The sequence below is a fragment of the Erithacus rubecula genome (genome assembly GCF_903797595.1).
Source record: "Erithacus rubecula genome assembly, chromosome: 3".
NCBI classification, from domain to species: domain Eukaryota; kingdom Metazoa; phylum Chordata; class Aves; order Passeriformes; family Muscicapidae; genus Erithacus; species Erithacus rubecula.
Window position 1 is genome coordinate 19,872,973 of NC_136689.1, and position 23,956 is coordinate 19,896,928.

The 23,956-nt window shown below is 38.6% G+C and overlaps 1 protein-coding gene across 9 annotated transcripts in view; it reads left to right on the forward strand.

Moving 5' to 3' along the window:
* Positions 1-23,956, forward strand: part of RSU1 (Ras suppressor protein 1) — a 91,860-nt gene that overhangs the window by 16,314 nt on the left and 51,590 nt on the right. For all 9 annotated transcript variants that reach the window (XM_079302432.1, XM_079302431.1, XM_079302430.1 and 6 more), the window contains exons 4-8: positions 5,272-5,392; positions 9,109-9,227; positions 10,699-10,781; positions 11,053-11,167; positions 23,822-23,954. In XM_079302432.1, the coding sequence (XP_079158558.1) occupies positions 5,272-5,392; positions 9,109-9,227; positions 10,699-10,781; positions 11,053-11,167; positions 23,822-23,954 (571 nt within the window). The remainder of the gene's footprint in view (positions 1-5,271; positions 5,393-9,108; positions 9,228-10,698; positions 10,782-11,052; positions 11,168-23,821; positions 23,955-23,956) is intronic.

Below are 23,956 nucleotides of genomic sequence, written 5' to 3' on the forward strand. Positions count from 1 at the left end.
TCAGATTTTTGTGAGCTATTTTGATGTGGTTTTAGTTCTTTGCAGTTAGGTGATGTATTTTCAACTTAGTAATCCCTTCCTAACCTCAGCCCCTGGATTCTAGTGTTTTTCTCCAAACTCTGACATCTTAAGCTCTCTTCTCAGAGAAGAAGAGATTTGTAGTTTCTCTTCACTAGATGTCACTTGATTCCCAGTGTCTTCTCAGTCTTTCTTGTGCTCACTGCTCTTCTTCTTAGACTGTGGCATCTAAATGAAAACTATTTATTGACAAATTGCTTTGTTAGCACAGTGGCACATCAATGAGCTATAGTATAATTTAAACATGTTCATAAGAACAGTTTCATATTTGAGGTGCTTCTGTGGATAATTGAAATTAAAAAACCCTGCTGGTTTCTGGAAAGAGCTGAAGATTAAGGAGACAAGTTTGTTTTTAATGTTTTCAGTGTGGGGAAGATTAATATCCATCTTTGGAAGAGTGAAGGGAGAGCAAAAGGGGAAACTTGAACTACACAGTGTGTAAATTAAGTGCTGTATGCTTCAGTTGGGATCAGGATTCTCTCCAGTTAGCTGCCAAGTATGATATCAGCATGCCTATGAATATTTAAAATGAAACCCGTTGTGTTCTCCCTCTGCTAATTCCTCTTTCATTTTGGTGAAGCGGATTGCTTCTCATTCTGTATAACAGAACCCTTGTCAAATTAATCTAAACATGACTCTAGCTCTATGACTGCAGTTATATTGGATGCACAGAATGCATTATATATTTAGTATTCTAAATTCTTCCTCCCCCATGAAATGTGAGTAACATTTCATGTCTTTATGACCTTTACACTAAGGGATCCTTACTCATGAAAGCTTCCTGTTGACGCTAACTGGATTAGCAAGTCCGCAGAACTGGGTTTATTCTAATGTATAGCCTTAAGGTTTTATTTTAGCCTTAAAAAGTAGGTTCTTGCTCTTGCAAGAAATCTCTGCTTGGGATGCACAGTGGACTGATTGGACTCTGAAAGGTCTGTATTGTGTTCTCTTTACTCTGTATGACTCTTGACCAGCTTTCCAGTGGCACAGTTTAATGAGAAATGGGCATAGTACCTCTGTCAGGTACTTCTATTTTCATAGCTCTTTTGGTTGAATGTTCCCTTAGAACCTGTGAAGGTTTGGAATACTACTGAACATCACGTTCCTAGGGTACTGCAAAATTACTTCATTAAGTAAAGAAACGTTCTGAAAAAAAGGGTTCTGCAGCTATTCAAAGTTTCTAAGGATGTGGTTGCCAAAGGAATTAATCGTACTTTAAAAAATTAAAATTCTTATTTCTCTTGATGTCTAATACAAAAAACATTGAGTTCTGTTGGAGGTTTTCTGTAGCCTTTGGGTCATATCTGTTGAGGAGACTGCAAGCCTATTCATGCACAATTTTATACATAATCAGTTATCAGTTACATATTATGCTATATCAGTGTTACAGACAGCATTTTCCAAGCAGCAGTGGGACAATGTTTACTTTGAATATTTAGTGTTAAGGTTTAAACAGACTGAAATATTTCATGCAGTTTATGTACCATGTGTTCTTCTCATGGAGATTTTTATTTTTGCTAAATAATTTCACTTATTCAATTGGGTAGTTTATCCATTGAACTAGTTTTTCATTTGAAATTCCTTATCTAAAACATTTTTTATTTTAGTTTTGAGCTGTAATGGAAATTTGTGATACCAGTCTTTTTTACCAAGAGTGTCTTCAGAAATATTTAATTTAGTGTCTTTACTAAACAAACAAAAGAAAAGCAGACTAGATTTCATCTTTTAGACAAAAGAAAATGGAGACTTCATTTTGCAAACACCTGAGTTTGTTTACTTTTGAAATTGTGAGGATTGCTGTTGTTTCCCAGGCCTTCACAGAAGTTTAAGAGAAATAATCTTGGTGGCTATTTTCAGAATTAATGACTTTTGGAAGCCTGTGCATTTTCAGCAGTGTGAAGGCCCTGCCAGCACAGGAGGAATTGTATTGAGACCTGTCTGAATGGCAAAAGAGTTACTGAGTGAAACTAGAGGGAAAATAATGGACTTCTTTTTCTTCCTTTCCATTTCCTGTGCTCTTTGTCCTTTGTCAGAGGTTAAATATAGAAAAGGAGCTGGATTTGCATGTCAGTTCTAGGTAGGGGTATGAGAACTTTTTGACTCCCTGCTTTATGGGAAAGGGTTACATCAGGCGTGTGATTCCAGGCTGCTGCCACTGATCTGGATGTTTTTAGTGAGTTACTCTGCAGGGTAAGTAGCTGTCCTGGATGAAAGGTCCTCCTAACCCAGTGCCTGTTCTCCAACTGAGGGCAGCATCAGACCTCTAGTAAAGATCATGTCTGGTGTTGTCTTCTGGCTCTCAATGCTGAAAGAGAGCTGAGGCCCAGGTCCAGGGTACTCTGTGTGGCATTACATAGGCATTGAATAGTAGCATTTATTCCTTCTTATCTGTATTTTGGAAATAATTTTGTAAATTTTTAAACAGCTGCTGCTTGTATAGGGATAAAATGTAATAACTTGCCTCTTGAACTTGATGAGAACTTTTTTAGTGCCTAAAGAATTGCCACTAATTTCAGGGCAAAAAGAGCAAAAATGCTTTGAAGTATAACCAGTTGCCAATCCTTATTTCCAGAAACATGAACAAAGTCCTCTTATTCCTTGTGGGCAGACTATAGACCCTGTCTTTCACTGTCAACCAACCTTTGAAATTGAGGTGAAGTCTACAGCTGTCATAGTGAATCACTGTATGCAATTTCCAGTATTGAACAAGGGGAAGCTGTTCCTGGTGTTGTGAAGTGAAACTTAATATGAATGGGGCTTCATGATGTGACTGAAGCTGCACAGGAGAATGCAAAGGCACTGGGCTGCCAAATTTTACTAGCATTTACTGAGGGGGAGTTCTTAATGACACTGGGCAGCAGATGGTCTTAGAAGAGTTGTTAAGACACTGCGGATCGTACTGTAAATACGTGGGTGAATGGAACCAGGATGCTGACAGTTCACTCTCACAGCTCATCACGAGAAGGAGACTCCAGTGGAATTCAGTGTTGCCAGAACATGAATGTCTTGGGATCTGGCAGTCTGTTATGTATCTGGGAAGAGTTTTAACACAGTGGTGTGATGGTAGTCGGGTCATGTGAAGTTTGAAACAGGGAGCAGGATATGTCTAGCCAGCTCTGGTTGACCACCACACATCTTTAGACCTGAAGCCCCTGATCCTGTGCAGTACAAGATGAGTACAGGAGTTAAATTCAGTCTTCCAATTTTCATTGAATACAATAGAGCATTAACTTATATTACAAATCAATCTGAATTGTTGAACCAGAAAATAAACTGTTACAGGAAAAAGTCCTCTCTTCCCCACCACAAGCCTGGTGTTGACTTATTCTTCTGTTTTTCCTTCTCACAAAATACCTCTGTGTGTTCAGTCCAAACCAAAGAGTACAGTTGTGGATTGAGACTTTTCATTTTGATTTAACAGGGTAAGACACAAAAGCACTTCATTTAAATACTTGGCTAAATATTTAGCCTTTTCCTCATCTCAGCCTGCTTACCAATGCAGCTTTTAGTATATCTTGAAGAATATAATGATATAAAGTGTCCTAGGTGTCATTCACAACGTGAAACACAGTATGAGAGGATTGAAGAGATATATCAGGAGACAGTGATATATCTGTATTGGTCTTTCCATTGTTAAAGCTTTGACTAAACTAAAGCCTGTATTTTGTAGTATTTTTGATTCCTAATTTCATAAATGCAGTATCTGATGAGAAATATACCTTACACTGCATGTCATGAAAGTCAAATTATGAAGTCTAATTTCTGAAAGGAAAATATTTTAATACTGGTAATTACTTTTCTGGTGAAATACTGAGGCTGGAAACAGCTGAATTATGCCAATTAAAATCCTCAGTTAACTTCTGATATGGAATAATTTAAGACAACAGTAGTAGTGAAATACCCTTTAGTTTGTGAATGCACATAATTCTTGCTATCATTGAATGACAGATAAGTATGGACCAGTTGGAAAATACCTCTAAAGGAGATCTTCTAAATGTTCAGATTTGCCTTAATGACTTTTCTATAAAAGTCTGCTAGAAACCTCCTGCAATGAATATGGCCCTCAACAGTAATGTTTATGTGGTGTAATTAGAGTCTTTGTTAGGGATCCCATTATTGTTCTCAGTGTAATTAGACTTCTAATCTACTAAATGTGACATACTGCAATGTTCTGCTTTGTAAACATTATTGACTCCATTTTAAGACTGAGATTGCCTCATACCAACAAATAAAAAAAAAACATGGGCTCATAAAACCTTCTGATTATTTAGATGAGCACTCTGTGGGTTCCTAATGCAAAGTTGAGACTGAACCAAGGTGAATATTGTTCACAGGTGCAAGCTTCAGTGCAGATGACTTGCCAATCTCCTTTACACCTCAGCTGGCTGCTTAAATCTCACTAAGTTTAAGGGGGGAAGAGATGCAAATCTGAATAGCTTTTTAACCTCATTAGCACAGTTGTTCATGTTGTGTTTCTGCCTTATAGTTCATGTTTCTAGATAGTAACAACCACCTATTGATCTGTTGGTAATCCACTGTAGCCATGTATGTGTATTGATCAGTTAATTTTTCACTCATGGGAGGCATCTGAAAATGGGCTTGACTAATCAGTTCTTTTATGGCGGAATTTAATTTTTTTGTAAATGTTGTCATAATTTAAATGACCAAGAATTTGAATACTAAATTGTTTAAGCAGTAAGTGGAATGGGCCATTGCTAAAAATGAAGGATTATTTTATGTTTGTTGTTGAAGACCTTTAGTACAGCTGTTGTCTTGGTGTAACTACTTGTACCATTGTTTTGTCCACTCAAATAATGACATGATCCAAGTCTCTCAGGCTCCACTCTTTTGAGACCTGTGTGTGCTACATGAATTGAGAGGACAGCCTACTTCTCTTGGTCTGTAAGAGCACTTGTCCTTGTCTCTCTCTTTCTGCAGTGGTCTTTGTTAGTCAAAATATCTTACAGTTCTGGGTAGTAATTTTTGAAGAGTACAAAAGGAGTGCTCTCAGCAATGAGAAGTTCCAGATAGGTTGCTTTCTGGATATGAACTTTTTTAAAATTGGAATAATGAGATACTTTCTGTGCTGCAGCCACTGTACAAACAGTGCAAACACCAGGTGCTGGTAAAGAATCTGTAGTCTGGATATCTTGCTCTACTTGCAGTCTCTCAACTGTGAAAACTTTCCCACAGCTGTGCCAGCAAACATCGCAGACCTGAGAAACATAGAAGTGCTCAACTTTTTCAACAACCAGATTGAGGAGCTGCCTACACAGATAAGCAGCCTTCAGAAGCTCAAACACCTGAACCTTGGGTGCGTATCTTGGTCACAACTTCGCTGTAATAGGGGTGTTACCCAAATGGCATTGCAACTGGGACTGTAACTTCTTATTTCTGGATAGTAAAGTTTTTTATTGAAAGTGGTTTTGAGGGTAACCTGGGAATTACTGCTTCAGAGTGTTCAGTTAATGTGCTGGATAAACAGAAACTTATATGATCAAGCACTTTCTCTGGTGTACTGATAACCATTTGAAGACTAACAGCAACTCGTATTCATTGAATACTGTAGTCAAACTGAACAATTACTGACTTTTACTTCCCTAGCAACTGCCTCTTAATTCTGTGGTTACTGCATAAGAATCAAGCCCTGTTTCCTGTTCTGATTTAAAAAACATCCATGTTATAATTTAAGACTTTAATTCCAAATTTTCAAATTCAGGTTTATAGACATTTCAGGTTATATTAAACCTGTCAAAGAAGCAACTTGTATTAGATATAGTGTGCATTTAGTTCAAAGAGCTAGTATTGACTGAATTTGTGCCAGGGGTGTTTCTGTTAAGTGTTCAGATTCTATATTCCAATAGAGCTGGTGATACTTTATAATAACTACACTTGCAGAGGGCTTTCTTGAATTATTAAGAGAACAAATGTGAAGCATAAGACCTTCTTAAAATTAAATGGGCATGTTAAAGTGTAACTATTTAGGAAAGCACTGGTAGGTGTAAGCTGTAGCATTATAGGCTGCTCATAGAATGTTTGTATTTTATGAATTCCAACTTTGTGAACACCTTAAACTAAGCATTTTTTACTCTTAAAAATACCAGATGATTTTGGCTAGGCTCTGTGTATTCTGCTTTAGATACTTCTGTAAAGTGCTGATAGTTGAATTGCATCTTGAACTGTTGGAATTCCAATAAATGTAATGCTGATCTGTCTTCCCTGGTGTTTTTTTTGTTCACAGTAGATCTCTAGCTTTCCTTAATATCTGTTTCAACCTCTGAATCATTTTTCAGAGAAAATAATGATCAGGATTCTTTATATTTTGGGAATTAGAGCCATATTGTTGGAATTGTATATTGAAGTGTTGTAATATATGAAGGAAGAAGTTGGGCACTTCCCATGGATTAAAGTAGTGACTGTTGCTAATATATTTCAAATACTAGTCTGCATTAATGAAAAAAAAAGTCCTACAGAAGACCACTTGGTATTTGGAACAACAGACATTTAGGTCTGGAACCACATTTGCTGCCCTCATGTATCAAGTGGCCTAAAATCTTAGAGATTAAATATTCTTCCTTCTTAATCCCCTTGATACACATGGTCTTCTAGGCACAGGATTTACCACCCAGTGTTAGCTTTGCAAAATGCATTCTGCTTTGGACACCCTTGGAGTCAATGATGAGGAAACTTTTTGCTCTAGTAGGTTTTTCAGGAGATAGCCCAGAAACCCTCGTCATCTTCAGAGCATGTGTTGCAGGGCTTCAGAAGAGCCCCCTAGGGGAGAGAGGAACCTTGAATAAGAGCAGAGGTTATTTTTGGGAGGGTTTTGGCATGGAAGGGTCAAGTGGTGTGGAAAGATGGAAGGTGTACTGCTGCAGAGAAAGCTTAAAATGTAACATTTGGAAAGTAGATGAGGCACAAGCTCAGTGTTTGAACTTCTGCAGGGATGAATAGTGCTGGGCAGCAACTTTGAGCTGGTTCTCTGTCCCTGCCAAAGAATAGATACCATTCTGCCTCTTGTCAGTAGGGAGAACGTTCTTTCTCTCCCTCTTCCTTGCTTGCAAAAGGGAAGGCCATTAGGGCAGCTTGGTAAAAAACCCTTTTCACTAGCAGAAAACGAGCTGCTTTCTTTAGTCCTGTTTTATATAAAGACCAGTTTTTAAAACAGTGACAATTCTGCAGTAGCAATAGCAGAGGATGCCTTTCTGTGTTTTAATTGCTGATACTACAGCAGCAATATGAGTTCTGTCCCCATGATGGGAGTTCGTGCTGTGGATGAGGAGGAAGAAGGATTTCATGGAGATTTAGCTACAGAGATCTGATCTCTACAAGTTCTTGTTTTGTTGGGGCTGGCTTATGCAAAACAGGCAAGGAAGGTGAGGTTATTTTCTGAGTTTGTGAAAGGAATAGTATATGTGCTTCTCCTGTCTTTAATCACATGGTTGGGTATATGTTGCTATCAGGATAGGAGAGCGTCACAAAGGATGTAGCAACAATACTTCCTTCATGCAGAAGAGAAACAAAAAGTCCTTTATTAAAGAAAAAAACTATACTTTCAAAGAGTAGATCATGGTAGCAAGGACAAGTAATTTCATTGGTGCAAGGAAGGTGTCACTCCTGGTAAACATGCTTTCACCAAAACATCACGTCTCTCACGCATCCAGCAGGTGCTTAACTATTGTTACAATTCTTTCTCTCCTGCTTTCCTTGAGCAGCCTGAGAAAATACAAGGCTGCTTTTTTCCTGCTTTCACCAGTATCCCACAGTTATACGGTCTTTCTTATTTTTGGTTGCATAATTTGTCAGTACTTTGACTAGAGTTTTTATAGTTTTAAGTGTCAAATATTCATACAGTCACGTAACATCTTCTTTTCAGTTGTGACTGTTGTTTATCACTTTGGCATCAAAACAGAATCAAATTCAGAGTATGCTTAGAGACAACATCTGAAAGGTCACGTTTGTTTCCAGTCTTCTTATAAGAATAAAATCCTATTCTTGACAGTAGCTACCTGTACAGGCTTCTTGTGAAGATGCCTCTCTTCTCTGTTCTGCTTTCAAACCTGGCTGACACCTGAAGCAAGATCCATACACACCAGGTATATATTTACTGTACATGCAGTAGGGACTGTATGAATAAGAAGCTGGTATTCATATGATAAACTGCCATGCACAGACAGTAAGGTTCTGTGCCTGGTTCTCCAGCCATGTGCCTGCCTTCATTGTTGCTGCAGCTCTAGTGATTATCTGGATTCACCCATTGAATCTCTGAGGTCAGAGAGAAGTTACCATTTTCTCTACCTTGTCTGCTCCAGGTTATCAGAGAAGTCTCCTTCTTTCATTATATGTCCTCATGTTGTTCTGGCTGTTGCCAGTGGGAACTGCTGTCCTAACCCCTCTTAAGACTGGCTGATTGAGCTATATTTAGATTAGGCTTTATCAGTCTCAGGGCTGTCATTGTATTTACTTCATGCTCCATGTGCATCAATAGTTCTGTAGTGATACAGATTTGCTGTACTTAAGAGGTTTGAGCAGCAGTTATCAATGAACATAAATATTGTGCACTTGAGGCATTCCCCTTTGTATTTGGTATCATGGTGAAGAACTACATGGCAGAATGAAAAATGGTCAAGATGATGTGCAAAAGGGTAATTTGTAGTTTAGCTGGAAGTAACCTTCCAAGGACCAGCTTTCTGCACAAATACTGTTAAAGCTGAGCGTGGTGTCGTGACACCTCTCTCCTTTGTGCTTTATGTTTCAGCTGTGGTTGCTGATTGACATAACAGAAAGAATTCCTTGATAGTGCATAAGTTTTGAGTATATTTATTGGAATGAGGGGTCTGCATTGAAAAAGACTTGCTTAGTTATCTTGGAGCATCAGACCCTTTTCAAAACAAGAGGAAATCTTGGCATAGATTACATTTTTTTTATGGAAAAAAAAGGAAAAAACCAAATAAAACCCTTGTGACCTGTACTATTCCTGTTAGGTGGAGTGAATACTGATGCCATATTCTTTTTTCTCTTTATTTACAGCATGAACAGGTTAAACACCTTGCCAAGGGGATTTGGCTCTTTACCAGCCCTAGAAGTTCTTGACTTGACTTACAACAACTTAAATGAAAATTCCCTACCAGGAAACTTCTTCTATCTGAGTAAGACACTTTCCTAAAAACTCTACTCTTCTGGATATGGTGCTTTGCTTGCTGTGGTTGAAATGTATTTAATGCAGACCAAAATACAACAGATTTTTTTCCCAATATTTATGTTTTTCTTTTAACATGTCTTGAATATTTCTACATAGCACAGCAATATTTATCACTGATGTACTGTCACCTGACACCTTTGGACACCAGAAGACTTGCTTTGTAATGGTATATTAGTTTTCTTGTGAGTAATACTTCCTTGAGTCCCATACTCAGTTAAAACGTCATGGAGGGTTGCAAGTCTCAGGGGAAAATAAACTGTTCTGCAACACAACTGTTGTGTGTTGAATCTGAAAACAAATGTATTCTTGATGGTTCATTACTAAAATAGTTTTAACAGCATGTGGGTGTTGAGGTGTCCAGTATGTTAAAACATATGCTAAGGTTACAAAGCTTGGCAGAGGAATGGTAGTGCTAAGCTGACCTTTGCATATGTTAAAAATATATACCCAGAGAGTTGACAGAAAGGTATTGTAATGCATATGTGCAAAAGGGCTGCATTATGGTTGCCTAAGCAACTTGAATTCTGGTACTTTCTGGATTTCAGTGATAGTGCTTTTCTGTGTACTATGTTGAAGTGGCTTCAGGATCAGTGCATTCAGCAAAGTGACAGGTGAGGGGAGAGGAGTGCTGCTCTCTGAGGGATGCTGTGATTGTAACCTGACACAGGCAAATCTTTAAGTCAGCATTATTAAAAATGGTCACGTTTAGTGAAATGAGAAGAGGAGGAGTGAACTACGTAAGACAAATGGGATCTCCTCTAGTGGGAAGGAGAGGTTTTGCTGATCTGACCACCTTCTCTCCTGCTGCACCTGACAGTTCTTTGTGAGTCTCCATTTTAATTCCTTTTCCCAACTGTCATGTATGCTTGTTCAACAACAGCAAGCTGCAGAGTTGTGCTGGGTCATCTTTTCTTGAATTTCATTGAGACTTCACATGGAAACTACAAATTAGAGTGTTTGAATCTTCTGTATTTCATTTCAGATCTCTTTCCCAGTGTGGTTTCTATAGAGTTTAACATAGTTGTATATTTGTCGGAAATACTCAGAACTGTTTTAAAATGTTTGTTTAGGATGCAAATTGATGTAATAAATAAGAATCGGGGGTAATAAAGAATAATGACTGCATTCTCATATCTGAGCATTCAGGCTATTTGCCAGAATCTGCCAGAGTCTACTGTTGCAGAAATTGTTAATTGTGCTAGTCCTTTTGAATATAGATATTTTCCTGAACTCACCAACAATATAATAAGCCAGTAAATCTAAGTTTGACCTGCTTGTTATTATTCTGAGCCCTGGGTATGTCAAAGGCTTTTCACCAAGTCAGGGTTATTAATCAAACCTGACTCCTTTTTATTGATTAGACCTCAAATGGTTGGGTTATATGCCACCCTGTTTATATATTGCTATTTAATTTGCAGCCACCCTTCGTGCACTCTATCTAAGTGACAACGATTTTGAAATCCTGCCGCCAGATATTGGGAAGCTCACAAAGTTGCAGATAGTAAGTAATTTATCTAAATTCTTGGAAAATCAATTCACTTTTGCAACACTTGTAGGAATAGAATCCAGTCAATTTGAGGAGTAGTAGGGTAGGTTTGCAGGAATAGACCACTACACCTGGAACTGTTTCTTGTTTACCAGAAGACACTTGTAAATAAATTGGAAGAATTGAGCATTCAGGAGAAAGCTGGGGGTAGAGGGAGTAGCATTCTCTTTTGGGCTGCTTTATGGTAACTGAAAATCGTTCTAACTGAATTTATATTTGCTCTTAGCTGAGTCTGAGAGACAATGACCTGATATCACTGCCTAAAGAAATTGGTGAGCTCACCCAGCTTAAGGAACTGCATATCCAGGGAAATCGTCTTACTGTGCTGCCCCCAGAACTAGGTAAGATTATGGATGATCATTTATTTATTTGATTAATAATGATGATGATGAACTGTATTTTCTCTGAAATGATTATGCTTTAGTCATTATATATGCTCATAGCTACTTTTCCCTGAGAATACCTCACTTTTTCCCTCCTCTTTGATAAGCAGGAAAAGCCAGAAGATGATGTGTGTTTTGTTTTATTGTTTTATTACATGTTGCATTTTTCTTGTGTATTAGTATACTAGATTGCCAATTTTTTTGCAATACATTTGCATACAAAGCAAATACATTACTTTATATAATGTATCATAAATACTGGGTCAGAAAACCCATTCTTATCTCTCACTCAGTTTTGAGAACACTATTTAGATTAGCCAGAATTATATTAAACAAAAATTACAATAGCATAAGTGGCTTCTTATGTGCCTGTACAAAGTGGAAGTTTGATCAACTAGAGTGAAATGTAGCTAAATGAGAGGATTTTTTTGTTTTTCAGTTTGATAACATACCTTTCTTAGGGAGCTGACAGCTCTTTAACTTAAAGCAGTGGAGCTGGGTGGTGTAATTTGACTTTGTGATACTGTACATTTGAATACAGTTGCAGGTGACTTCTTTTAACCTATGAAGTAAGAGTTCTTCTTTGAAACTTAAGTATTGATTTTGCTGAATTTGCATTGCAGTACTCCATTTTATGTGAGGGGCATGGTTCCTGTTTGCCCCAAGCCAGAAACTGGTTTCTGATCTTAAAATTTTTAAAAATATTTTCATTGAGAATAATGTCGTTGTGTCAATTACCTGTTTTTGAAACACCTATTACACATGGTCTATTCCTTGCTTCTTGTTATTGTGGTCTTTCACATGGGGAAGCTCCTTTGTTTCTATTGGTACCTTTCACATAATAGTTCCCAAAACTCAGAAGGATAGGAACAGAAATTAGCATGATAAAGTAAAATTACTTGTTTCCATAAGAACTCGCTTTGACCCATTGACCCTGTGTACTTTAATGTGGCAGTCTGCAATGAATGCTTTTTGTTTTATAGAGTAACATGCTTTTCTTCTGTGAATTGGGGAAGGTATTTGCTTTGACTCCTGTTTGTTTGCCCACTACGGGGTTTTTTGACTTTTCCCCACACCATTAGCGAACGAAAGTTGCTCTGTTTCCTTCAATTTCAGATGTTTGTGTCTTGATATGGGTATTCTTTCTTTAGGTTTTGGTCAAAGTCATATTTATTTATCAGTTCTCTCACAGGCAACAATATTTCAGAAGCATATAGTGTCTGCAAATGTACTTTTCTGTAGCTTCCTAAATTATAGCTTTTGTGGTTTTTTCAGAAAGTGGAAGATGAGTGGTGCACTGAATCTAACCACCTTCTTTGGCTGATTAAATATTCTAAACATGCTGCTGCTTTACAAGCATAGCAACAAATCCCCATTAAATGGTTTTACTATCAAAATCCATCCCAAATGGAGATGTTTGAAACAAAACTCTCAATAGTTGTCTTGTATTCACCTGAAAAATTCAGAATGACCAAGAGAAATTTTTTCCTTTAAGCATTTCCTTGCATTTTAGAACAGTATCATAATCTGGTAAAAAAAGGACTTGTAATTTTGCCCCAGTTGGTAAAGGTAAGGTCCAACTGACACAGCTAAGTCCTTGTTACCTCTGTTATTTATTACTCAAAAGATGTTTTGTAAATTCTACTCTTCTTTTCATCTATTAATTGCTTGATGTTTCATTTTATGGTGTTACTCAAGATCCTCATTTGTGATCAGTTGCCATAATTTCTGTTGTGATCTATGCTATGGATAATTCTAGAATCATCTCAAATTTTTAAAACAGATTTTGGCATGTATTTACAGAGAACATTACACTGAAGTCTAGATTTGTAATTTGTGCAATTTTCAGGCATATTTATTGTGAAAAACAATGTTGTGCTTGTTTATTAAGCATTTAGGTGAATGCATAGGGAATGGAGCACCAGGCCAGGGTTTGGAAGGTTTGTTTGAGATCAAAGAGCAGGCCATAGGCAAGAATGTATCTCTGCAGCCCTGTTTTGTTAACCTGGGCACTTTAGAGAAGCACCCCTTTGCAGACAATTTTAAAGCTTGGCAGTGAAAGGTGGCATGAGAGGGTTACAACCTACTGCATAGACTGCTAATTCCATAGTCACCATCTGAGGGAGAATGAACTTTGTCTGCTGTCCGAGTTCTCCCTCCTAAATTTTTAAAATTGAATTATAATGTACTCAGAACTATCCAAATACTTTTTGGTGTACGTGTCAGATAAATAGCTTTTCAGTGAGCTGGTCCTATTTGCATTAATTGGAGCTGCTGCTGTTCCATTAAAAGTAAACAATCTTTTCTCTCTCATTATCACTTTCATAATTAAAGGTGCTGAAGGCTTTTGACTGGCTTAGTTCAGACACTGGTGGACAGCAGTGAGTCATTGGATGTTCATTTACCATGGAGATGGGCACAATTGAGTGATGAGAAGGATGTATGTGTTACATTAAACTGTTTTTTAAAGGTAATGTAAATAAGTGCAGAAGCAGGAATGAAGAATAAGGTATGAAAAAGGCCACAGACAGGCCTCAGGGTCACAGCTTTGGAATGGAGATACCAATAAAAAACCCCCAACAGTCAGCCTGTAATGTCACCTGCTGTGATTGAGCATGGCACCAGTACTGGACTGCAGGAGATCACTGTTATCCTCCGTTGTGTTTAGCACAGAATACCTGCTGCTAGTTTAAGAAAAATATTCCTGCCCAGAAGGAAGTGAAAGGACTGAAAGCGTGATCCCTGGGTGAGGTGCTTTTCTGTAAATACAGTACATGTGAGTGATGAACAGAGGAAATGGCTGGGAATAGGTGGGTGGAATTTGCAGCTTGTTTTTATCATTTGTCTCTCAAAACCCCATTCATGAGAAATGGTGGTGGGCAGTCATATATAAACTTTAAAGAGGTGCTGGCATTTTTTTCCCTAGCATTTAAAAGGTTATGTGCTGCATTGCGAGACAAATAAATCATGATTCACTGCAACAACAGAGTTGCAGTGAGTTATATAAATTGCCAAGGAGGCACTAAATCTGTCACTTTGTGTGTTCTGACCATTTAACAATGAGAATGGTTTGGAAAGAAAGTAGACTAGAAACAAGAACCGTATAAAATGGAAGACACAATTAGTCACATCAGTGATGGTGTTTTGAGTTCATTGTTTATTCATCTGGGTGGACCCATGTGGCCCATGAAAGATTTTCTCAGGAGAATCAGGAATTTAAGAGTATGGTGCAGAGTACTCACAAGGATGTAGCCAAATAACCACCCAGCAAATGTAACTAGCATGTCTGTGTTTGCATTTTTGGTCTGAAAACAAACGGTATGATTTTTAAAGCCCAGATTCTAATGTTGCCTGTGTGCAGCACCCTGCTGCTAACATGTGTGCCCACATGTAGTTTGGTCATGTTTATGCATGTGGAAGAGCAGTGATTTCTAAGAATACGTTCCAAATTATCATCCTTCTTTTTCAAAATTGAATTTGACATCAATGGCTTGTAAGTTGCTGTTCAATACTGTTCTGGTTTATCAAATAATTTCCTCAGGTAAAGAGAGATTATCAAAAACATAAAGTTAGTCCATACTGGAAAAGATGATAATTCAAGCCTTGTAAGAAAAAAAAAATCTTGATGGGGTAAGTAGCCATGTTCTTTTTTAAGGAGCATGAAGCATTTTCTAGTTTTAATTTGTGTAGCAGAATAGCCAAGTAATTATTTCATAAATTTTTAGTTTTGAACAGCTAAATTACCTTCTGTCCTAAAGGATTGGCTTTAAATACAAAGTTCAAGGAATTGTGCCAAAAGCCTCAATATTTCCATCACAGGAAGACCTTTTAAAATTTTGGCTTTTGAAATGACTCTAGAATTTGTGAATTAATATTATATTATGCAAAGTAGTAGGTGCAGTTGTTTGTTCAAGTAAATATTCATCAACAATAGCCGTTTACTTAGGTAATTATAACAGGCATGGGCAAACATAAGAATCACTTACTTTACAAAAGATATTTCTTTTCCAAATGTTGGAAACTTTCCACTAGTTGATGTAAATGCCAAACCTTTTTTTTATTTTTATATAAACTGTCACTGCACCCTGCCTGTGTCACAACACAGTGCTGCTCACACCTGCAGTACAGGTCATTCATTGGTGCTTGTTGGAAGGCTGAACTCTGGGGCTCTTTGGACAGCAATAACAAACATGTATGTAACAAGATAAGTTATGGAGAGATTATTTATATAAAAAAAAGCTTCTCTGAAAATCTGTTCATATTCTAATTGTGTTTCTCATTTAAGGTTTAAGCTAAAAAAAAAAAGGAAAAAAAGAGCCAAAACCAATCTACCCTACACCCCACCACATGTTATATAGTTAGAAACCAGTCTGAATTCAAAGTACTTGATGGACACTGCTGTAATTCTTGCCAAGCTCTCCAAGATTCAGATTTGATCTTGCATTAGTTTTTAAAATATGCAAGTTTTCCAGTCACTTCTCAGATGACTACATTGTGTGGGGGGGTTCTCCTCATGTTGACTGTACTCTGATTATAAGTACCATCAACATAATAATGATGTTTCCGTTAGCTGATACTTCATCTGTTGTGTCAGAGCTGTAGTAGGTAAGAGTGCTGTAATTAGAGCCAATATGATCAAATTTGTTGTTATATTTGATTCATTTTATGCATTTCATAGTACTTAAAAGTGGTTTCGCTCTTCTGAGTACTTGGCAACCTGTGTTTGAATGGAAGTTTCAAAGGTGCAGGGCAAAAGCAATACAGTGAGTGCTTTTTGAAGTCATTTTTTAAAAATTAACTAGATTTTGGTCTGATAGGGACCCTTCAAAGAGTGAATGCTCTGTTGAATTCCCATGTAATTGAGAATCTCAGGGGAGTTTCTGATGCTGGAAAAAATGTGCAATATATTTCAAAATAAATTGGGATGCTGATCCTCTAAGCCTGTAATACTTCCTGTGCCATTAAAGTGTCTTTGATGTTAAACTGCTTTGACATCACGTTAATTTCCTTTGTTCCAAAAGCCATCTGCTGCTAGTGTGTTTCTTGGGTTTCTTCACTGGGAACACAGTGATTCTTGGTCTGCCCCTTGGGATCCCAGTCAGCACTGGACATTTGTTACACAGAGCAGTTGAGGAAATGGTATTTCCAGCACAACATGTCACCTTTCAAAGAAAAAGAAATCAGTGAAACTTAGCAGTACTTGTAGGTCTTCTAGTAAATGGTCTTGCTCTTTCATGAGGAATGTGGGAGAAATTAATTTAATCAAGCTTTAAGTAATAAATAAATAATTTTAGAATTTATTTTTGCAAATACGTTTTGAAAGTACATTTTGAAGTAATTTCTTGGATTTTTATTCAAGTGTTCTTTCTTCTGCCTTTCCTCTTAGCTCCAGGACCATGCACCAGCTGGGCTGGTTGCCCTGGTATCTGAGAGCTGTGTGTGCTGGACTTCAGGTGTTGAAACAGCCTGATTTGTCATGGGGTAGTACAAGCCATTAGCAGAGTGTTGTTAGGTGAGGAGTACCTGGTGTGCTGCATTAAATAAATTCCTGTTTTATGGCTTTCATATGTGAATGTTATTATTTACTCTTTCTACTAGTTGTCCTAGTAAGGTCTGGTTTGTTGTGTATTGTGATGGTAGAAGTTTCCAGGGCTCTCCCCTTTGTTCCTGGAGAGCTAACCTCTCCTCCTGTCACTAAATATGGAAATATGAGTTTGCCCAGCAAGGTCAGGCTGTTGATTTGCCCAGGCAGGTTAATCTGTCTGTATTTAATACATGAAGTGTGGTTTAAGGTAGTAGTTCAGCATTTCATCCATCCTCTCCTCTTTCCCAGGCTTCATCTTCAGTCCTGACACATTCTGAACTCTCAGACTTTTCATTATACTTTGGTATAAAGATTTTGGCTGACCTTTGCTTTGATGCTGGAATTTTGTATAAACATCTCAGGGCTGCATTCACTCTGTTTTAAACTCTCTGTTATGAAACGTGCTGGAAGGTAAAATTCTCCTTCCATACAATTGTAATAGCTGTTGCTGAGGCAATACCATTTTGTCCTGTAACACTTCACATTTACATCAAGTGTAAAGAATTCAAGATTTAGTTGGTCTGCTTTTACTTGATTTATTTCACCTAAGTTGCTCTTGCTAAGAGTTGAAGCAAATGGAGTAGCTACTATGGGATCACAGCATCATCAGACTATTGAACCTATCAAAGTAAAGTGAGAGAACACTTGACTGCTGATCCTCACTCACTCCATAAGAGCATGGAAGTAAAGAATGTATTTTGACAGTGATGAACCAGTAGGACAAGACCCAACTGGCAGAGTCTCTGTCTACTGGTGTTTTTCAAACCAGATGTTTTTCTGTTTGAAATGTGTTTGTAAGCTCTGCATTTATTGAACTGACACAGATCTACTGTTGTATGTATTCAGGTCAGTGCTGGAGTTGGGGTCTCATCTCATTATTGGAAATCATCACATACATCTGAGAAGTTATAAGAATAATGTGATGTTGCAAAACGTGTTTTAACTCCCTGAAAGTAATTGTAAAACTGAGGATGGACTTAGGCCTCAGTGTTTGACTTTCAGATTGCTCCCTCAGCCTTCTCTTACCCTGGTGCTTCCTGTCTAACACTCTAGGGGAGATTGCAGGCTTTCCCATCTGTGGTTAGGAAAGGGGCCAGGGAAAGATTGCAGCTTGCTTCTGTGTGATGGATGCTCTGGATTACCTCGTTTATTTGCTGAATCTAATTTCTTGTTATCTGAGACTTGAACCTTTTCCTGTATCATGTAGAACCCCCACAAATGCTATTTCAGGGTTTTCTGAGGTGCTGGTGACTTGAAGTGATACTGTTAGGTCTTTTTCAGTATAAGGATGCAGGGGTGAGAGGGCAGAAGTGTTGCTGGGTTTGATCTTTTGGAGAATTTCAGTCTAGGTTTAGATTTACTGAACTTAGTTGTTCTCTGTTAGTGCATATGAACTCATCAGTAAGCAAATTTGTATTTTTGACGTGTTATGGAGATGTAGATTTGTTTATCAAACTGAATATTTCTGTGACTATTTCTGCTGGATCCAAAGAGATTGAGTCACACTGCACTTAGGTATACAGGAAGACTTTGCTTTTGGTTGTCTTACTGCTCCTTTATAAATACTGTTTAAATCTACTGTCTTCTGTTACTAATCCTTCAAAAATGCTGTGTCTTCAAAGCAGAGATGATCTTACTTGTTTATAAGATTGGTATGAGTTACTGGTGTACAGCCTTACATGTGCTTAAGATTAGGGTAAAAATAATAGGCTTTTGATAATTCTTTGTGGCATAGAAATGAGTATATATTTTCAGTTTTTTACACAGGTATTAAGACATTCACAATTAATTGCTTTGATATCCTTTTTATGACATAATAGTCGTTATATTTCTTCCACCCCCACACTTAAGGCAATCTCTCTCTCTATTGAGACAAAGCAAATGCCACAAAAGTAATAAAAATTATAAGCCCTGTAGTGTAAAGCAAATCTAAAACAGGCCAGAACAGACATATTTTTACATACAGTCTAAGTTTAAATTTAGTGCAGGAGATTGATCCCTTACTTAGCATTTAATAAAACAGGATCCAAAGGTATTTATATCTAAATAAATTACTAAAACTAATTTTGTTCCTCCTGTTACATATACGACAGAGAGTAAGACCTTTGTGTTGTAAAGGGAAAAAATGTTTGAATTGCAGCCTTAAGAGGAATCACTAAAAGGGATGTGTTGCAGCTTGAGGACAGTCCTTGAGGTCAGGGAAGCAGACTGTAGGCTGGGAGGTGAGTCAGACTATCAATGGGACACAGGTGTGGTACTCAACAGTGTACAGACTAAAAATTATATCCATTGATTTTAATGAAGGTGCACTGGGGATGAATTTAAACTATTACAACGGAGCGTTGATCTGGCATTTTACAGCTAGAATCATGTTTCTTATGCTGAATGCCAATGTTCAATTCTCAAATGTCAGAGTTATTTAATTACTTAATTTCACCTTTTAATTTTTGAAAGTACTTAAAGGGCTGCCAGGGGGCATGCAAGTGAAAAGGACAAGCCAGGTTTGTGTTCATTCTGTTTCTTTTTGTATGTATTGAAGTAATTCCTATGTACACTAGTCATACCTTATTGTACCTCCAATATACATCTGTTGGATAAATATTGCACACTTTGTATATCATACACCACAAGAGGATGAGGGGCTTGTAGCTGTATATGTGCTTGCAGGCTAGGTCTAATGGACAGGAGTAGCCTGGGAGGTCTGAAGGCAAGCTTGGCCAAAGTGTTGGGTTGTAGTATTACTGCCTCTGACACTCTCTGCAAACATAGCTGTGGGAGGCAGCATTTGATTTTCTGTTATGAGCTCTTTTCTGACCTTTGGAGGCATTTGAGCAAAACATAAATGTTCACACAAACCACTTCTATTTCAACAACACTGCAGGAAAATAACAAGAAACATTAATGATCAAATTTTAGTTCAAGTGCAAGATAGATCTATTGAGACAGGAAAGCATAGCTGCCTTCTTATCCTTGAAATCTCTCTCAGGATGAGCTATGTCCATTGTCACATGAGGTGGCCCTTCTGCTCTGAGTTTAGGAAGTGGCAAGTGCTATTTTTTTTAATGGATGACCTAAGTTAGAACACATTACAAGTAAAAATATGCAGACTTTGATTTTGCACTTGAATTTTCAAGGGTTTTGGTGTAGATCTGTTTACTGAAGCTAACAAGTTTGGGCAGTTTTCAGGTCTGCACAGCTTAGTAGTTGAGCATTAGGAGCAATTTGCTTTTGAGGTGAGGTAAAGAAGTTAAATCACAGGGATCCAATCAAACTTAAGGGTTCAAGATCATCTTTAGATACAATGAGTGCTGAGACAGAAATAAAAATGCCAAGATCAGGCATTTCTAAGACCACACAGATGGCTTCTCCTAGAAGGCATTTGATCATTCTGTTCAGGTTGTCCACAGCAGTCAGCTGTTAGATCTCTGCTCTTCCCTTTTCCAGATTCTGTTCTCCTTTCAGTGTCCACTTGCTAGTAGCAGCAGTGACTGCTCTGCAGTCTTCCTACTTAGAAATCTGTATTTACTCAAGATAGAGTGAAAAAAGTACCAGTTGGATTAAAGAAGGTTCTTTTAGCATGTTAAACCTGGGTTCTGGGATGTATAGTTTCAATGATTTATTAGAATAATTTTAGAAGCACTCAAAAATAATTGGAATAACATTTCTGAGCCCTAGGAAAGGGACTGTGCTAACTACCCTTGAAGATGTGTTCCTCCTTGCTTACCAGATGTGTATGGCTGTGATGCCTTTTGGTAGAGCTGATCTTTTTCAGTATCACAAAATAACAAGAACTTTTAAGTCCATAATGAAGAAATACAGTTTTAGTGAAATTTTAGTGAAATGATTATGCCAAATTACAGAAATTGCAAGTATTTTTTGATAGATAGATGTGCATGGAAAGAACAAAACATCAATGACCAATGCAGTCTCCTATCCTAATATATTTTGTGATTGAATCTTCAGTGCTGGTGTGTTACTAGAGGTCATTCTGTATTTTGCTTGCTAAAAGTGTCTGAGGGATTTGATGTGATCTATGTAGCAGAACAATATATAAATTTCTGAAAGCCCTGGAGACAGAGTTCTGCTGATGCTGCTGTTAGATGCATCTAGGTGCATCTGCCGTGGCTTTTTCCCTGGCTCTAGTGCTGCAGGTGTGGAATAACAGACTTTTCTAACATGGTGCTGCCATAAAAAAATCACCTGGGCAAGGAGGCTTTTGGGGTTGGGGAATAGGGACATGTGTGTGTAGTGTCCAGTTGCTCAGCACTCCTGGGTTGAGCTGGTGCCAGAGCCGTTGCTTCAGGCAAGTGTGATCATCTCTTCCACACTGCTGGATTTGTCCTGTGCACTGCAGCAGAAGGGTCCATGCAGTGCTCCTGTGTGTTTGGCTGCCCCAGCACATACTACTGCTGAGATGTTACTGAGACTTTGGCCTGCTGCTTGGGACTCCTGGATGTACACCCTTGGATTCATGGATTTTTTAGCTGTTAGCATGTAAAGGATGCCAGGATATGGCTCTAAGCTCTGTACAGTGATGCAGGAGAAACTTCTCATTTTTAGTTATATGGCTCCTTTGTGCTCAAATGGCTTGCCTCATGTCAGGAGGGTTAGACTTCATTTCTTACTTAGTTCTGATGAGGTGGGACAATCTCCCTGTAATTTCTTATCCTTCTTATTTTTTTGCCCATTTCTGTCCTTCATTTCCAGATGGAAATTTTGGTATCCAACAGGGAAGTTTTTAAAGCACTGGTTGCCCTGTCCTTCCTGTCTTCTATAGGGCAGCCCTCCTTCACTTGCTTGCAGAGAGCCTGGTGCTTGCCACAAGGAAATACAAGTTGTTCCTTTTCTCACTACCACACTTGATTAAATTCTTCACTTTTAATCCCTAGGCTCTCACTGCAGCTCTAGGTGGCCGGTGGGATGGGCTGCCAGGCCAGCTGCTGCTGGCAAGGCTCCTAGAAGGACGTTCCTGGGCAGGGATGGGTAGGCTGTGGTGTGGATGCTGAATTTTTGTGCGCCCCAGTTTCCTCTGTAATTAGATTAATTAGGGTCTCTGCTTACCTCTGAAGGTGAAAAGAAATGCTTGCCTTCAGTGTGTTTTAGGAAAGAAGAGAAGACAGAAAAAAATAAAGCTATTATATTTTCATGGGGGCCTATGGGTTATTCTGCTTGAGCGGTCTTGGTTTTGCTGTAAGATTCTGGTAGAGTAGTAATTATTACAATTAATTACATTTAAATGGGCCATGTGGTATTCGTAATGAAAGTGGGCACACTGTACTGTGGGAATGGAAACATGCAGCAGGCTTCCCTGGATGGTAAATTTCTGACACAGCTTGGGACAAGGGGATTCAGCCGAGACTCCAAATATTGAGATTTTGGGCACATGTGTCTTATTCCTATGAGGAGCATTGAACTTGACCTGTGATGGGGCCAAGCTTGCCTCCCCAAGTTTAACTGGCTTGATGCCCCACCTACAGAGTGCTTGCAGTGTTGGTAGTTTTGGAGAGCAGTGCACAGGATTTTTTGCAAGTAATAAAGTGGGAAATCCAGTCTGCAATTGCAAAGCAAGCCCCTGAGTGATGCACCCAGCACCCCGGTCAGCGGGTTCGGCTGATCGCCGCGCCGGCCGGCTTCCCCAGCAGCCTCCGCCTGGGATCTGGATGGAGAGAGCGCCAGCCCACGCCTTCAGCCAGCACACATTTAGGCACACTGCTTTCTAGCTTATTAGGTCCTCTTTGTCACAGTACTTAATCCCTTTTCCTGATTCTTGTTAGAGCAGGGCTGCCGAGTCCCTTAATAAAGCAGGCGAGGCGCTGAAGCGTGTGGCGGGTGCTGGGGGGATGCTCCTGCTGCTGCGGGCTCAGACCAGCCCAGACAGCTGGCAGATGAGCTTGTTAAGGTAATGGGGACTCCCTGATAGGCTGGTATGAGATGCTTGGCATCTTTTCACACCATATAATGGCCTGTCTTTAATTGTGTTAACCCCTTTTCCAGAGAGGAATACGCCAAGGATTAGCTGTCATGCACAATGTGTAGCCAATGTGAGCAGTGAGCATAGGGCTTGCATCAGCTCCCCTTGCCTGCACTTGCACAGCCCCTTTCATTTTGGAAAGCTGTGGTGTCAGGTTGATTTCAGATTTCACCAGCAGTGTGGCTCAGTCAATCTTCAAAACCCTGTAAATATTTTTGTTTTGCTCCCCATAGATAAAGATTATTTTATCCTATTGTGGTTTAGTCATTGTTGATTTATGGAGGAAGAGTATGCCTCTCTTCCTTGTAAAATTCACAGAAATAAATTGAAAATATGCCACTGATTTCTTAATTTAAAGAACACAATAAAATATTTCAATGGCCAGACACTCTCAGAATTTACCCATTTGTATCCATAGTCATGAGGAATTTCAGTGAAGCATGTGCTGTTGTTGGGCTTGGGTGATAAACTTTTACAAAATGAACAAAAAAAACCCCTGAGCCAAGCCCATGACAGATGTCTCACATCTTCTGTCAACAGAATAGGTAAAAGTGCCACGTTACAAGAGTGGCATTGTCTGTCTGCTTTTGTGAGTGTGTGTCACTCTAACCACAGATCAGAGTGGGATCTTGGGGCAGACAACTGCTCTGGGAGCTGGGAACACAAAAAGCCCTTGGAGCAGGGATTGAGGAATACTTTGCAATGCCAAGCTTCAGCAGAGCAGACTTCTACCAGAGAATCATTCTCCTTTCATTGCTGCAGATCATAGTGGAGATAGTGAACAGGTGCATTATCAAGTCACACTTAAAACGAATTTAATAAGTACTACACCCTGCTTTGCTGTGTGTAACAGCACTGAAACAGAGTGGAACTGCATCCATCATGGTGGAAACTATGTCCTTCTATTCCTCTTTGCTAAGACTGAAATATTTGCTTTTATTATGGTTGTACTCTCTGAAATTAATTAAAAGGTTTTTATATTCACAGCAAGGTATTGCTTTCAGATTTTTCATGTTTCAGATATTTTTCATATGATGTTTTGTTTAATCTCTTTCAGGTAATTTGGATCTCACTGGTCAAAAACAAGTCTTCAAAGCTGAGAACAATCCCTGGGTTACCCCCATTGCTGATCAGTTCCAATTGGGAGTATCACATGTTTTTGAATACATTCGTTCAGAGACCTATAAATAGT